The sequence below is a fragment of the Mytilus trossulus genome, chromosome 4 (assembly GCF_036588685.1).
Source record: "Mytilus trossulus isolate FHL-02 chromosome 4, PNRI_Mtr1.1.1.hap1, whole genome shotgun sequence".
NCBI lineage: Eukaryota > Metazoa > Mollusca > Bivalvia > Mytilida > Mytilidae > Mytilus > Mytilus trossulus.
The window spans coordinates 77,433,545-77,452,036 of record NC_086376.1 but is presented as its reverse complement, the minus strand read 5'-3'; the positions used below and the strand labels follow the sequence as shown (position 1 = coordinate 77,452,036).

At 34.6% G+C, this 18,492-nt stretch overlaps 2 protein-coding genes across 2 annotated transcripts; both read right to left on the bottom strand.

Moving 5' to 3' along the window:
* Positions 1–10,267: 10,267 nt before the first annotated feature.
* Positions 10,268–10,753, bottom strand: LOC134716820 (uncharacterized). The gene has a single exon (XM_063579829.1). The coding sequence runs from the start codon at positions 10,751–10,753 to the stop codon at positions 10,268–10,270; it is 486 nt and encodes a 161-aa protein (XP_063435899.1).
* A 2,164-nt stretch (positions 10,754–12,917) lies between these two features.
* On the bottom strand, positions 12,918–14,906 carry LOC134716819 (uncharacterized). The gene has a single exon (XM_063579828.1). It carries the CDS (start codon positions 14,904–14,906, stop codon positions 12,918–12,920), a length of 1,989 nt encoding a protein of 662 aa, XP_063435898.1.
* Between the last annotated feature and the right edge of the window lie 3,586 nt (positions 14,907–18,492).

The window sequence follows — 18,492 nt, the reverse complement described above, 5'->3', positions numbered from 1 at the left end:
TAGATCGTTATGTTTCTCGGTTGTTTTGTTTTTTTACACATGTCATTTCGGGATCTTTTAAGCTTACTATGCGATAAGAATTTTTATCTGGTAGAAAGTTAGACTCAGCAAAAACAAGATTTAGATTCCTAGTCAGAATTTGTTTTTCCGAGCTATACTTGAGTATATATATCTGAAAATCAACAATCGCAACCATAGGAGCTTTAAATAGAACAAATAAAGAGTGAACTACATAAGATAAAACCACCGAAGAAGTTTTAGTCAAATACTACTAATCCAGTAAGACCAATCCAAATGTCAATTGAGTATTTATACACAAACTGAGGATAATTTAGCCAAATTCAAAAGGACTTTCAAAGACACAAAATTCACAAAGATAATGATGGGACATGACCAACAACTAAAGTCAACCATGGTGCATAACTTTAAAAAAATATATAAGTTGCAGCTCATCTGGAAATTCAAAACATACGCAAAGCAACTTGTTTGGACCATTTATTGCTAGTGAATGCTCAAGAGAAAATGCTGACTTCAAACAGACAGAAAACAGTCAGTTTTTTGATGAAATTTGGATTTATAGTCAATCTTCAAAAATCTTTTCTTATCTCATCAAAAGTGATCACTTGTTCAATTTCAAGAAGGAGATAGTTTCTCCAACTATGGAAAGAATTAAAAAGAAATGTTAGTGATGAGCTAAAATTAAGGGACACAATACAGCAAGCACTTATCTAATGTTGTTGGGTTTGATAGCTTCTTGCAAATAATTGATCCCAAATGGACGACTTTATATGAGGCCTATCTAATCACATCTACTTCATTTCTGGAAATCTTCTATCAGAGATCTCACTTGTCAAATTTCATTTACACACCATCTAAAAGATCGTTTGAATTGGTGGTTGGACAGAGCAAACACTACCAAGAGCAAATTATTATACCAGTGTTCGGCAACCGTCATAATAACAACAGATGCTTCAAAGACGGGATTTGAAGTCACATAAATAATCAGATTTTTCAAGTTTTTTAGTTTGTTCAAGAACAGAAACAACTCATAAATCCGCTGGAAATGGGAGCTGTTATTCGAACAGTACAACATTTCCTACTAAAATTACAAAAATAGAATGTGTTGCTCAAATCCGCAACACAACAGTATGTGAACAAACAGGAGGCACCAAGTCAAAACACCTTTGATACAAGATATGTTGTCTAATAAAAATGGCAATTAAAAACAATCTGACATTTAGAGCAGCTCATATAGCGGGAAATTTAAATATTCTTGCAGATCATTTGTCTCGAAACAAAATACACAGAGAACACTGGCCAAACAATTAGAACAATCAGTGTTTCGAATGTAGCGAGAACCACCAATAGACTTTTTTGCCTCAGTAATTAATTATAAAATACCAGTTGTTTGTGCTTGACTACCTCATTCAAGTGCACTAGCAGTAGATGCTCTGTCGATATCATGGGGAAAATGTGGGCATATGCCTTTTAACCAATATATTTTATACCCGTATCTCTATTTGTCCGCCATAACTTGACTTCACACAGGTTCCCGTAAAATTTTGACGTCGTAATTCAAAATATCTGACGCCACAATGGAAAAGTGATTGCTGTATGACGTCAATAGTTCAAACAAGATATATTCTCGAGACAGCCGGAAATTGCAACAAAATGTATTCCAAAGGTATAAAACACATGAGTCAGTTAAATTATTGACTGAAAATGCATTCTGACAGCTCCAACGTGTCAAAGAAGATATTGGTACACAGGGCTTCTTCTAAAATTCAGTAGCGAGTACAATTTTACTACCAACAAGGCAAAAACAACTCTCTCAGCCAAAACAACTATTAACCATCCAATTTCAGAATATCTAGTTATCAAAGGTACCAGTATTATATTTTAATACGCCAGACGCGCGTTTCGTCTACATAAAACTCATCAGTGACGCTCAGACCAAAATAGTTATAAGCAAAACAAGTACAAAGTTGAAGAGCATTGATAACCTGCAATTCCAGATGGTGCCACGGTAATCTATTCCTGGTATAAGATAATCGTAAGTTTTTCGAAAAAATTTAATTTATTAAAATACACCGAAGTGCTGACTACTGGGCTGGTGATACCCTCGGGGACGAAACGTCCACCAGCAGTTGCATCAGTGCTCAAGCTGACATGTGGAGCAGGATCTGCTTACCCTTCCGGAGCACCTGAGATCACCCCTAGTTTTTGGTGGGGTTCGTGTTGTTTATTCTTTAGTTTTCTATGTTGTGTCATGTGTACTATTGTTTTTCTGTTTGTGTTTTTCATTTTTAGCCATGGCGTTGTCAGTTTGTTTTAGATTTACGAGTTTGACTGTCCCTTTGGTGTCTTTCGTCCCTCTTTTACACAAGAGTTCGTCATTCCAAATTAAAAGACAAATTGAAAGAGTTGGTATTACTTTGTTTCATTAAAAAAAATGGCGAACGTAGTTACAAGTATTTTGTCTTGGGAAGGGATAAATCCTACTTTGTAAAGAAAAACTTTGATTCAAACAAAAACTTCTCTTAAACTGACATGTTCAAATTGCTTGATTTCTTGATTGACAACATATTTATTACGTTTTGAGGACGTGTTTTTCAACAGACTGTCGGAATTCCATTGGGAACCAATTGTGCCCTTCTTGCCGTCTTGTTTCTTTATTATTATGAGACTGACCTCATACAATAACGTTTTAGGATAAATGATAAGAACTTAGCAATATCCTTTTACTTTACGTTCCACTATAAAGATAATGTTTTCTTCATACAACTTCATACAGGAACTTCTTAGGAAAAATGATAAGAAGTTAGCAATATCCTCTATACAGTTCCACTATACAGATGATGTTTTCTCACTACATCATACAAAATTTGGTGACTATGTTGAACGCATCTATTCCATCGAACTAGAGATAAAGAATACTACAGATACATTTAATTCTGTCTCATATCTTGACTCCCATCTAGAAATTGACAATGAGGGTCGGTTAAAAACAAAACTTTACGACAAAAGAGATCATATTAGCTTCCCAATTATGAACTTTTCATATCTATGAATCAACACTCCAGCAGCACCTGCATACCGAGTACTAGTATATATCTCCCAATTGATACGATATTCCCGAACTTTGGTTTCATATCAAGCTTTCCTTGATAGACAATTGCTGCTCACAAGGAAGCTATTAAACCAAGATTGTGAAGTTGAAATCATTCCTTCGTAAATTTCACGGAAGCCATCACGAGTTGGTTAACCGTTTTGGAATAACCGTTTCACAGATGATATCAGATATGTTTCTTCTGTCGTAACTACAATTCCTTTCTCATTTCACAAATGTGACCTACCGAATTAGACCTTTTACCAAATTTGTTATAACATAATCCACACGACGATTGCCACATGTGGATCAGGATTTGCCTATCCTTCCGGAGCACCTGAGATCACCCCCAGTTTTGGTAGGGTGTGTGTCGCTTAGTCTTTAGTTTTCTATGTTATGTCTTCTGTAATTTTATTTGTCTTTTTATCTATTTATTATCATTTTTTATATATTTTATTTTTAGTCATGGCGTTGTAAGTTTATTTTCAATGTATGAGTGGGACTATGATCCCTCTGGTATCTTTCGTCCCTCTTTAAAATTGATTGCTCTCCACACAAATTTCAGAATTAAGGTTTTTTCAAGAGAAACTAGAAAGTTTCTTAGAAGATCATGGAGATCGGGCACACAGCAAGACTGTGCTTATAAATTCAAAAGATTTCATAGTTAATATAATGAACGGGAAAAATATCCCTATGCAGCTACTTTAGCAGATGTTTTATTTCATTTGTACACCTCAGGTTTACAGTTTTGCACTATAGCAGGTTATATGTAAATGTTATCATCATTCTTTACTACCTCCAATGTATAATGTTTCTAATTTAGTATAATAATATGGAGATGTCCCCTATATTATTATACTACTAAAAGGTTTTTCAACTCTAGACCTGCTGAAGAAAATTTAATACAATAATGGGATTTACAAAATGTTTTGGACATGTGGCAACATTCCCTTTTTGAACCCTTATTAAAAGCTGGTATGTAATGTTTAACGAACAAAGTTGTTTTTCTTGCAGTTATCACAATGTTCAGGAGATGTTCGGACATTCAACCACTGGTGATAGGAGAGTGTTTTGTAAATGTACAAAAGGAATCATTATGACTTGTTTTTTTAAAGAACAGGTTTATCAAAACAAGCTAGAACAAATCATTATGGAACTGAACATGCTGTGCCTTACTTTGAACCGTTAAAAACTTGATCATAAAAGAGCCGTTGCGATATATTTGAAACGCAAAGATGAGAAAAGAAAAGATGAAGGAAAACAATTTTGTCAGCAGTTAAACCTTTGAAACCAGTTACGTCACAACTAATTTCTAGGAGCTTGTGAATACGATCAAAATGACATACTTTAAAATACAAATTTAAAATTTAAAACTCATAGTACAAACAATTGAACCGTCATGAGCCTTATTCAATGGTGCTTGTATAAAGAATATTTTAGAGTCAGCTGGCTGGTCTTCAGATACAATATTCGTCAAGTTTTATTTGAGAAATGTAGATGTTAATGTTTCATTCTAACGTGTAGCATGTTTGTTAGGCAGACGTGATACACAAAACCAGCCTTCATTCAAATAAATCAACACACCAATTAAGAAGTACAAGGGCACAAGCTCACGTCAATGTCCGAATCATAATGCCAACCATTGACCACCAACATACACACAACATTATATCAACCAGAAAAATCAACATCATCAGTAAAATAAAGAAATGCCCCATTATGGCCAAGTAAACCAGCTGTTCTACCAGCATTCCAAGCCAGAAGCAAATTATGACGCCAGTGTATACTCAAAGCAATTTGATAACGCAAGCACCACCTTTCTACTCTAAGCAAACGCAATCTAGAATGTCAACTTCAGTACAACAGAGCCCCTTATTATCTCAGGGAACATATACTCCTTTACAACCATGGTATGTTAAGAGCCAATCTCAATATGAAGCGCAACGTAACATTCAGCGAATGCCAGATGAACCAATTTTAAAATCCCAATAGATCGTGATGGAGTATCAATTTTATGGCCAACAGAAAGGAGACCTTTTAAAAAAATCTAGATGATGGAAACAATAGAATAGTTGCTGTAGAAATTTTATTAATCTGCCAATAAATTCATATGCATGCTAACCAAAAAAGTGAATTCAGATTTTGAATATCAAAAACACTTAGATATTTTACAATCAATAGTTACTGTAGACAAATAAGAAGACACTCATTCAGTACAAGTCTGTGGAGATATAAATGGTACCTATTTAAATGAAAGGAATAATAGCCATGGTGCAAAGTGTAAGAGGTTTATAAAGAAAAAACAACATGATTTTCCACCCTGACATGAAAAGCAATTAAAATTTTTATTATTATGATGACAGATGTCTCAAATAGATTATACTATATCAAATAATGACATTCCTGAAACAACAATGGTTATCCACCAAAGTATAACATATCTTAACACATCTACCAGTTAAAGCCATAACAAAGAAACTTGATTTTAAACAGCAAAAATAAAATAAGAACAATAAAAATACTACTGCATACAAACTTCTGTGGGTCAAAGAAGTCAGAAAACGATAGCAATCAACATTTAAAAAATATTAGCAAGTTCACGAATTTACTTGACCAACTATTCTGTAGATAAAAAAAACTACATTTACCTTACCTCCGTTCTACATAAAACAGCCAAATTTGTTTTAACAAATTGGAGCATGATCCAAATGACAAAATATTCTTTCAGCTAATAAAACAATCATCTGCACCAGCATTTTTTTTTAAGAAAAGAGAACAAATAGATTCAACCTCAAACGAACAAAGACAACTTTTCGCTGAATACTTTCAGGAATTAGCCACCAACAAAACCATCCAAAATTTAAAGGCCAATTCATGCAAAATAGCGAAATTAAATATATTTAACATCATCAAGAAAGTCTCAAAGTCGGAAAGAAACTGGAAACTGATTTTACAAAGGAAGAAATAAACTAAGCTACATTGAGCAGAAAACAGATGAGTATTGAATAATACCAGAACTTATTAAGCATACTCATACTGGAGATTAAGCACTAATTAAGTTTTGAAATATGTATTTAAACAAAAGGCAAAATGAATCAATAAATATGCAGTTTGGATTTACCGAAGAGCTATCTGAAAATATGGCCTCACCCTTATTCTATCTGAAGTATGCTCTGATATACAGGAAAGAACACATTATTATTTTTTACGACCCTTGAAAACCGAAACCGTTTGATATGATCAATCATCAAATTCTACTTGACAACATATATTTTCTAGGTATGAATATGCAATTGAAAGCAAGACCCATATGTTGATACAACATCTACAGTGAGATGACAGGGAGATCATAGCTTCATCTTTAGAATTTAACAAGGCGTAAGGCAAGGGGAAGTCTTATCAACCCATCTCTATAAACAATTTATAAATGTACTACTTCTCAATCTGGCAAAAAAATTGAATCGGTAACTCGATACGGAACACCTACACAGGATGTCTTACCTGTGCCGACCATATCGACTGACTTTAATATGATCCTGCAGCAATGCAAGGAAATGTTGGACACTGTGTATACATATGCTAGAAATCATGGATTTCAAATACATCCTGTGAAATTATGCCATTATCAATAACATTTCCCAACAAAAATCAGAGAACTTTAGAAAAAAAATAGACAGTCCTTAACTTGGGGAAACCGCTATAGGCATCAAATCTGAGACCACACACCTTGAACTCAAGAGAATAAATTATGATGACAGAACAATACATGTGGATGAAAGAAATTCATAAGCTAAAACTTTATATTCACTCATCTAAAGTGGAGTCCACGGAACAAATGAATTAAACACAAAAATTTCAGTCAAAAACCTAATTATATGTTATACAAAGATTATTGTATGGGCTTTAAACTATAAATATTCAAAACAAGGACATGGTCTCAATCTGAATTTTCCCTCTGTCCCTCTGGTATCTTTCGTCCCTCTGTTTCCATCTAATCACACTTAAACACATTCATTCCTTACAAAATAGAACCGCTACCTCAGCAGTATACAGTGCAATGCAGTGAAGTTTAGCGTTTAATAGTATAATAACATTCTGGCGTATCAGACACAAACAACTTGTAACGTCTCATTTCACGTGAATACTGATCAGTTCATTCAACTTTATAGAACGCGTGTTTTATTTTCTCAGGTGTGATGTCGAAGGTTTGGATTTACCTTTCACTAAGCTTGGACGCATTTAAATGTATCTCTTAGTTGGTGCTCTTTCAATTGCTGCAGAAATCTACAAGAGACAGTTGAGTCTCTTCCACTCCATTGCTATTAATAATAATTTCTCTATCAGGAAAATAGCTCGCAGATAACATATAAGGAAAACACAATCTAGCTTTAGGGATGTTTGCTTGTCATGTTTTGGAATTTTTGTCCGATTTTCGAAATCCATTGGTTTTATGCATTTACTTGCCTAAAAAAATGGCCAATGAACCCCCATTTTTCCTTTTATAATTCTTTTACATGTATAAATATAAGCCATTTGTAAAAGTCTTATAATATCTTTTTTTTATTTTTTAATAGTTTTTGAGAACTTTAACTAGTCTAGGGTAAACTATGATAAATCAAGAGAGAACATTTTCCTGCCAAAATTCCAATGGCTAATATCTCGAAAACAAGCACATTGACGCCTTTATTTATTGTTTTGCTTTTTTGATTCCGCAATTAATGCCCTATCAATAGATACTAGTGATATGGAAAGTCAGTTATTTTGAAACTGAGCAGCAATCATCCTTAAACTACAAGACGTACTCACTATGTACTTATTACCGTCGTCCAATAAAATAAGGAACTGCCATTTTAATAAATTAAGATTAAAGCAAAATTACATGCATCAGAACATGATCAATCAATTCATATTGGTCTTCTTAACTAAGGGAAGACTGTTAATTAAAAACCTTTTAGTAAAAACTGGCATTTGAAATTATGGTAATAGGAAAAACACATAATATATGGGATCTCATTATTAACTCTGTTAAACAAGCTAAACAGGCCGTGACAAAAGCTCGAATGGCTACAGGAGCATATACTCTTACAGATCCATAAAGTAAATTTAATAAGTCCGAACTGTATCCAAGTTGCTCTAAATGCAGATCGGAAGATGAGACATTTTTCCGTGTACTAAATAGATCTTCGGCATATAATGATTTTAGAAAATCACGATTTCAAATCCTGAAGAAATTTTGTACAAATGGAAAAGACAAATAATCTGCCAACTTAATACTTGACTGTCGGTGACTGGTTCAACAGAACTGGTTGTCCAATGACAAGGAATTTATTGGAACTTAAAATTCATTATTAACAGTGTATGTAAAGTGCGGATCCTAAAATATCATTTTTACTGTATATGCCATAAATGTCTAATGTAGAATGATAAATAAACAGACGAACTTTTTTTAATTTTTGAAGAAAATGAAGAAAATTAGTTAAAATTTATATGTTCAGAAATACATAATACTTATAAAACAAAGTAAGAGATGCGAGCGGGGTTTTATCGCGCTTAGAGCCATCCAGCTGTGAAATATATACCAAAATAGGTGAATATTTAGGACATTTCACGAACAGATCGTGCAGGTGCTTTATAACTAACAGTTAAGATGTTGTTGCAGTAAAAAATATTCATTTTAATACAATTATTAAAGTTGTATAACGTAGAATATGTTTTGTCATTCAGTTTCTTCATATTTAACTAAATTCCACTATGATGATATCGTAATGCTAGTCATGTTTACTGTCGAATAATGATACCATTCTTTCATTTTCACTGTGGAGCGAATCATTAGTATTGTATATGCGGTGCATTTTCACTGTATAATTGTTATTTTGTTTATCTATTACAGCTCATTTCTTTAAGCATGTAGAGCAAGACGTTAGTTGATTGCTTGTTTTTTTTTTATTGGATAATCATTATGATAACACCCAATTTAATTCAAGTATTAAAAATACATGTTAAACTATACCTATTCATATTGTTTAAAAATATCAATCTTATTTACAAAGTTTGTATAAACTTATACAAACAAAGCAAGCAAGCCAACCAAAGTTTTGCTGTACATGCATTAGGAAATCAGCTGTAAAGCCTTAATTTAGCCGACTTGCTCAAACAATAGATAAAGTAAGACAAAGATTTGATAAAATTTAACTGACGGAGGAAAGTTTGGTTTTAAAACACTCTAATAAATTCAATAGAAATAACATTTATTTCAAATGTATTCCATTTAGTTTCTTATAAAGCGTATAGGGATCTTTATCCTTATTTTTTTTTATCCATTTCCATGACACTTTACCACTAATTACGTACATCTTGATATAGATTGCACCTTTGTTTTCCCGTTTAAAAGGTTTTACACTGGATCCTTTTATAACTTGCTGTTCGGTGTGAGCCAAGACTCCATGTTGAAGACCGTATTTTGACGTATAATGGTCTACTTTTATAAATTGTGACTCGGATGGAGAGTTGTCTAATTGTCACATACGACATCTATATATGGCTCAAAAACGAAACGAGACGGGATAAAAATGGATAAAAAAATCCACGCTACTTTTTTAATATATTTATAGTAGTGGGGGAAGTGGGGGTTCTGGCGACTTTTGTCTAATGTTAACCCTATGGGAAAAGGGTAGCCTCCTGAGAGGTAGCCTCCCGATGTGAGGCTAATTTTTATGACGTCATTTTGGGTATTATGACATTAGTTAATTGTTTTTATTGTAAAATGTACAGATGTGTGTAGGTGTGTGTGTATGTGTGTGTGTATTTGTTTCTGCTTCTCGGTACCACATTAGTAATAATAATAACAATGGTGTGTACAATATTTAATATCTCCGTCAAATCAGACAAACATGGGTCGGAGAGCCACCCACATGATGCCTTTACAATATAACAAAATTATATACAACTATTTTATACATCGAGATAAAAGTATTAGAGAATTGTCTACCACTCAACAGTATCTATAACCTTACGAAAGGGCCAACAGTATGCTATCTTTCGTGCAGGGGTGTAAACTGTCGAGACCTGAAGTTAGTCTTTCCGGGGTAGTAAACTCTCTCAGATATTAGATAAATCGCGAGCTTTAATCCAAGAATTGAATTTCTTTGGCCAGTGTAACTATTTCACATAATATTGTTTGTTGGGTCCTTTGCCTTCTGTTTTGAGGATTTTTTCAACTTTCCACATATCGTCTTCCCGAACATCCACTTTTTGTACTTCTGAATGGTAGAAGGTTCCTGAAATTTCTTCGTTTTGAAAATCAATAAGTCGATAAACTGGGAGTCCACCACGTAATATTCTTTGAGATATTTTAAATATCTCTCCGCTCCATTTCTCATCGTATTCCCTGGTAAAAGGATTTCTCATGTATGTAATCCGAACTTTATCACCGATTTTGAAACGGAAAGGTTTTCGTACTTTCTCTGTCTTAGGTTGTAATCTTTTCGGCCAATACATTTTCCACCAAAGGTTGGTCTCTTTAGATATGGTGACTTTATCTGGTGCCATGGCAATCGTTCTATGGAAGGTCTTATTGTAGCTGTTAGCAAAATTCTGTAAGTTATCCACATAATCATATGACTGCTTACTGGTGATAAATCTCATGATTTTTGATTTAATAGTCTTGATAACTCTTTCAAAGTAATTAGCTTTGATTTCAGTATTTTGTGCAAATAAATGTTGAATATTTCTCTGTTTTAGGAGAGATTCTACTAATCTTGATCTGAATTCTTGTCCTTTATCTGTTCTTATTCTGTTTGGTGATCTTCTTCTGATAAAACGTGTTTCAAAGCATTCGCCACGGATTCGCCTTTCTTATTCTTTAGAGGTCTTAGCCATACATATTTGGAGAAAATGTCAATAACCACCAATACGAAATTGAATCCACTGTTAAATTTCGAGAATTTAGACATGTCCATCAAATCGATATCCCATTGGTCGTCTATTCCAATAACGATAACTCTGTTCCGCTTAAACGACCTTTTTAAGGGTCTTTGTAAACTATATGGTTCCTGTCGTTGTAGCCATTTTCGTATTTTATATTTACTGAGAACGAATTTTCCATCTGTTCGAACAAATCTGTAAAGTTTATCAGGCCCTGCAAAACTCGCTGGGTTAGCTGGATTGTAATAAATAGTTCTCAAGTACTTTTCCCAAGAGGCCATCTTTTCACATGGAATGATGAATATAGAATGATATACAGAGGACAACGTTCTCATATTTATATAGTTGAACTTTCATCGTCTTCATCCTCCTCCTCCTCCTCCTCCTCTTCCTCTTCATCGTCATCAATGCTATTGTCACTTTCAGAACCATCATTATTTGTTTCGTTTTCAATGGCTTCATCCAGATAGCTTTCCAACATAGGTTTATATTTCCTGATGGCTACTTTAGTGGCTCTTACAGTGTCCATGCCATCGTTAACTAATTCTGTAATCATATGCATGACTTTGCCATGTAGTTTACCATTTTGTAACTGTAGTAAATACTCAACTAAACTGCTATATCTGGACAAAAACTGGCCCATATCCTCGTCTTTTAATTTGCGATTGGCCTTACTTATGGCGTGGTCTTCATTCATGTCACCATCCATGTATTTATCAACCTTTTCCTCCCATATATCTGCATTTGCCTCTCTGGCAAGTTCAGCTAATTTTATAAAAGCCATATCTTCTCCACCTTCTATATCAATTTCGTTTACACGAGACTTCTTTGAGGGTATGTCTTCGTCCTCAATTTCCCTTTTTCTCTTTAAATCATTATTTTCCGGGCACCACTTATTCATATGTCTAGCTAAATCAGGAACGCTTTCAAAGACTACACCGCAATCATCACATGAAGGCATGATTTCTTTATCGTCTGGTAAATACGTCTGCTCACTTTGAAATGATTCTCCAAACTGATGTGGTTCAAGTTCTTTTCTGCTTATATACTCTTTAGAATCACCCCCACCAACCATGTTCTTGCTTTCAAATATATTAAGTTTTAGTCTGTCGTCTTCCGGTGTATTCTGTTTCAGATCAATGAATAGACTCCCATATGGTTGTTGTGTCCCCTCTTTATATTTATTCATGAATGTCTTCGGGTTATTAGGATACATCTGTCTAGCAAATATGGCTGGCCCAACTTGATCACGTGGGTTTTTGAATAGGACTATATACTGACTATTGATGGTCATGGTTCGACTCTCCTTTCCCTTCGAGAATGCGTTTTGCATTATACAAGCTACGCTAAGGTTCCTGTGATGGCTACCCTCCACAAAGAGTTCACACACATCCTTACTATTAGTGACGTCTCTCATTAAATCGTCTAGGATGATTAAACTTGGAAATCTAGAGTCCATGAATGAGTCATCATTCAAATTTTCAGGTAAACCTTGAACAAACAAAATGTTTTTAATGGTCTGTTGCATTTCACTAAATAATGGCTGCCACCGTTTATAGCACCATATTATCCTCTCTGGTGATGGTGTAATCATAGTCCGTGCTCTCTCCAATAAAGTTTTCATCCAAAACGTCTTACCTGAACCAGTAGGTCCAGCCAGCATCATAGTGAACGGATGATGTAGTATCACATTCTTTGGCGGCGGCGGTGGATATGCATCATTGATTCTGTGTTTGTTTCTTTGGTGTCGCAACATGACATCTTTTCTCGAAAATTCTGAACCACAATCTGGACAAGTATTCGACATCTTTGAGAGTTGTTAAAACACGTCCGCTTCCTTCGAATGACAGACGTAGAGTGATTTAAATATTGATTTTCATCCTGATTATATTCTCCAATGTCCATAAGCCAAACTTTGTATCCCATCATCTAGAAAGTATCTTTTATCATCATAAGGGGATAAGCCCAGTTTGTTGATTGATATATTATATAACGTATGGTCATATGAACGGATCTGTGTCATGGTAGACATGTGGATTTCTTTGTTGAATAAACTTTGTTTATAATGTTCGTGTCTTGTGTCATGTTTGATCGTGTCATGTTTGATCACACTCTTCTTTATACCCTTCGCTGTCTTCTTCTCGCAGATTGTTTTATTCTCCTCATATATCAATGAGTACATCTTTGACTTGAGACCAACAAATTCCTGTATGGGAATACCATGTGTCTCGTCTTTCATCTTTCCTAACACCTTTTTATTTAAAGTGCTATAAAGCCGATGTTCGGGGTTATACCCTGACGTATCAAACAAGTCTCTGTCTTCCAACATATCTTGATATATATCATCAGTGTTGACGCTGTAGCATAGCGAGTCGGTGTCTGTAAACAAGAGTGTTGCTCTAGATCCATATTTATCTTTCATGTAATTATAATGGAAATCGTACATAAGTGTCTTTGACAAATCGAGTATAGTGAATCCCACGTAGATGGGTCTGTTTAAGTATAATCGTTGCTTCAACATATGCACAGCCACCAAGTCGTCGTTGAATATTTTGAAGGCATGAAATGTTGGTTTGCTGATTAATTTTCTGGCCTTTGATTGGTCATTCAAAAGTTTTATATCTGTTCTCTTCCTTAAATTTTCCATCGTCTTTCCAAAGACTGCATTATTCATGAGTTTGAAAAAATCCTTCTCGAACTCATTTGTTGCAAGCTTTCTCTTCTCTGTATCGAAATCAATATATGTCTTTAACCAGGGTCGCTGTTCAAATGTCATGACTCTATGGATCTTTGTAAGTCTCATTCCAAGTGATAAGTAGAGTTTTAAATTTCTGTAATGTACCACGTATTTTTGCTTTGGATGTAAATTTGGTATCAATTTTTCTGTCGATGTTCCTTTTAAGTTTAAATCATCCAATAGCTTTTCTGCATAGGGTGATAACATATCATTTGTAACTTTTAATTTTTCTGGAGCTAATGGATATTCGTTGTGGTCGTCGTGTAGTTCCTTAGGATATTCTAAATCAACTTCTAATATAAAACCATTTTTACTGTCATCTTCAACGTCACCTATGTGTAGGTTCTCAATTTCAGAATCGTTGAGCCATCTGAAACCTTCAACTGGAAGCGCTTGTGACATGGCCCATCCGTATAGGTTGTTGGCATCTAGGTACATCACGTGATTAATGGGTTGATTTGGATTGTAGTTTGGTACATGTTTATTGTTAGCTTTGGCATGGCGATGGGTTATCATTGATATGCCCCCTCTTAAGCCTTTCTCTATAAACAAATGCATGTCTATGTCAGTGAGTAATTCCAACTTGACACCTGTCATTTTCAAGGCAGCTTGCCAGGCTAAACCGGGTGTTGTATAAAAATGTGCAGCGTCCAGTCCATAGTAGTTGAGGCAGATCTCCCTGAAATTTTCAAAGACGTCGGCTAATGCAAGAACATCTGATAGTACGTATAGATCGTGATACTGTCCGAGATTCTGTATGTTAAACAATTGCCATACGTGTTGTGCATGTGCATAATCCAGTTTGGTTATACTTTCTCCCGATAGTGTACTGTAAAATGATTCAATCGGGGGTAGTTGAGATTCTAAAAACTTTGCCTCGGAATCAAAATACTCGTATGGGTATACTTGTTTTCGCAGAAGCAGGTGTATTTTTTCTTCTTCAAAGTGGCTTGTCATGTGTCGAAATTTGCTAGAACCTTCTTTGGCAAGGTTTTCTACAAGTTTTTGTAAAGATGAAGACATGAACTGGAGCGAGTCTATAAAATCCATACATCCCAATGAAAAAGATATATACTTTTCCATATTATTAGCAATGCAATTCAGCTTTTTCCCTTCAACTTTTCCAATAGCTTGCATTATTAAATGGCTATCGTATCCTCTAAGGTTATGAAACACAACTGGAATTCGACCCGTAAACTTGTAATTAATATTACAGTCGTTATGAGCAGCCCCTCGAAATTTTCCAGTCACGTGACAATGATCTCGAACTTTTATGTCTGCTAATTATTTTTTACATATGTGACACAGGGTTGCCTTCTTAAAGGATTGCCAATCACTTCCAGTCATGATCATGGGTTCGCAATGCTTAAATCGTTGTTCTATTTCTTCCTGTTCTTTTATCATGCACTCCACAAATTTATCAGTAGCATCAGCACCCCGATAAACTACTGGTTCATTTGATGTTTCAGGTGTCAGACCTACCACTTTGTAAGCAAAGCCACACGGTATGTGTTTGGTAGTCTTTTTCGTCTTCTGATCACATTCTTTACTATCAACTATTGGTTCTTGAAGGCACTCAAAATCTGCATAAATAACGTATGGAACCTTAAGCTGTTTACGAATGTACTTATAATGTAACCACTTGTTGTCTTCAGTTGGTAGTTCAATTTTTTGGGGTCCATGGGTCTGGCAGTATGGTAGGTGGTTGCTTAATATTCTTTCTTTGGTAAATCCGTGTAAGCAGTATGGACAGTGAAAATGTCGTGCGCGATGGCTATGCTGGTCCCCTAATAACCGATTGAGATCCTTAATCCAGCAGAAATGTGACTTCTTGTTGTCCGATATCATGAGTAGATTAACATGCTGTTCAAATCGATGTTTTGAAATGTGTATAGGGAATACTTCGCCTTTGTTAAACCCAAACACGTTGATAGATATTGTGTTCTGTTTTTCGAACTTGGGTATGTCGGCTAATTTCACAGGAAACATGATGGTATCAAACTTTAAACTTGAAGTGTGTTCCTTGTATTTCCAAACTCTCTCTGCATCACGTTTTGCTGGGTTCAATGCTGCCAAAATCGACCACATGAAACATTTGCTGTCTCTATTTTTGACATTGATAATGGCATGTTTTGATCTGAGTTTAATTGGAAGTGGAATATAACTTGAGCCTTTTAAGGGTCTGTACCGTGCCATGTGTATGGTAAGATTTACCACTTTATCCACAGTCCAATTGCTTCCTTGTCTCTGATATTCAATGAAAGATGTATACATCTTTTTGATAGATTCCTTTAATCCGGCTTCGATATCCTCCAATTTTAAACTGGTCTGGCATTTCCCCCGGAAATGCGGCTCTGCAGTTTCTATGGCATCTTCTTTTCGTCTGCTCATTTTAACCTTCATGGATAGATACCACTTCAATCCACCTCTTTCTATAATTTTACGCTTGATGACATCTTTAACATCATCATACTGGCTTTTCAGGAATGACATTGGATCAAATTTATTCAATCCTTTTGCATCGATCGAATGTGTTTCAACGGTTCCATTGAGCGCTTTGAAGTTGCATGGATCCGTCTTTTCATTTGTTTCTGCACTAGTCGTAGTAACACCAGCACCATTTTGGACTGGTTGTTTATCATGGTTTCGCTTATGGCGTTGGTAGTTGTCTTTTCTTGAAAATACTACATCACAGGTTGGGCAATGCCATTTCGTTTCAGTATGAACCGATCTCTTATGGCGCATCAAACTCTCTTTATGGGAAAACGATTTTCCGCATACACCACATTTAATTGGAGATTTTGCCATCTTTATTTTTTTCGATGCTGGTTCCATCTTTTTTCTTCTTTTTTTTTTTTTTTTTCTTCTGAAAAGTGAAAGTGTATTCAATATAGGCATTTTTATTATTCCTTATAATATGATACGGACAACCAGTTATTATTCACATCAAAGGAGCCTATCGCCACTGGTACTCGCCCACGGGTCGGAAAAACGACTCCTCAGTCTACCGACCGTATGGGTTCCCAGTCTTGATACTGATATGAATAACGATCTGATTGATATACAAGAATGTTTGACTAAGGCTTTCGCCAAAGTAGTCACCGCCCGTCAACATTTCCATCACTGGAAACAGAGCTGCTCTCGCAGTTAAGCAAGACTGCAAAGGTTTTGGTCGGAGAGGTCTTCCTGACTATAGCGGGGCATGCCACATGACACTTCCTCTCCATTGTTAGCTAAATGACACTGCCCTAAGTCAGTACACCTTACCAGTGCAGGAGACTACTTCAAACTTTCGAGAACTCAAAATTGAAATACAACCTCCCCCTTTTATTTCTTTATTCTAAAGATATGCATCTGTCAATTCCATTTAATTGTTATTCATAAAATAAGTTTGAAATTTAAAAAACAAAATTATCAAGAAAACTTTAACTTATATCATATAATCCTTTACTATTCAATTTTAAAAAATGTTTAAAATAAACAAATTATTAGCCATACCAAACCTTTAAATCCTTAAGATACTGCCAAAATAAACTTGATTTCACCTTTAGAGTGTCATCGATAAGACTGTGCTATCCCCGCAATTCACAGCGTTTATATAGCAGAAATTTCATAAATTGTGGAAATTCCGTAATTTACGTAATCTGATTGGTTAATTTCAAATCCGGCAAATTTTTTCGATCGATTTTCAGTTCAGTCTAATTTACCTGTTGGAGCGATCAGACGTATTTTTCTTTGCTATCAAGGCAAATTTATATTTTCTGAAGTCTGATGTAACATGTGTAATACAGAATAATTTGAAATAAAAGTATTTATTAATAAATAAGTTTATCAAAAATGAATATTACTTAAAAGTTTAAGTACAGCCTAATAAAAAAGTAAAGTTTAAATAATCATTATCTGATAATATTTACTTGACATGTTTACATTAATGGTCATTCACCCATGTACTTAATCATACCAGGTTATTGGGGGTCAACAGAAACTGTTGAAATGTATTGTTTAACAGTTTGGCATTTTATAGTAAAAGGATTTCAGTTGAAAAGTGAATATGATCGAGGAAATAATCAAATAAGTTTTCAATTTATACTACTGAGTAAAATATATGATTATAACGGAGGGATTATTGTTGGATATTGAACAAAAGACGTATTTATATAACAGTATGTATCATCAAACACATTAAAATTAACTACTGGATAAATCTCATCTGTGTAAGAATAATACTATTCAATTCAATTAATATTATGATTTACTTATTTCAAAAGACTGCATAACGCGACAATGTTTGTAATATTTTCAACATGGCGACTACATTAAATCGGATTATTGACAAGTCCAAACTTGATTATGACACAGATAAGTTTATGAACGCTTTCAGTGATTTAGTACAGTGTTAATTCAAGATAAAATGCTTTTAAACATTTCAAACATAAATATTAAAATACATTATACTAAATAGTGTCAATAATATAACGATTTAATGATTTCAAAAGACCGAAGCAATTTTTCAATAGGGCAGATTTATTGACACGTATCAACATGTTAAAGGTCATTACGTACACTACTGGACAAGTTTAAACACGATTTCAATATTGATTTAATAATCAGAGATAAATAGCCGTAGGTGAATAAATAATACCAGAGACATTTAATACAATAATGATCAGTTAACACTGAGGTGGGGCTTTCCTGTGTATGTATTTATAGACTGGGAATTTTC

What these genes read in the sequence shown, in the direction of transcription:
- LOC134716820 (XM_063579829.1), bottom strand. Translation starts at nt 10,753, where the DNA reads ATGAGATTTATCACCAGTAAGCAGTCATATGATTATGTGGATAACTTA.
- LOC134716819 (XM_063579828.1), bottom strand. Translation starts at nt 14,906, where the DNA reads ATGCAAGCTATTGGAAAAGTTGAAGGGAAAAAGCTGAATTGCATTGCT.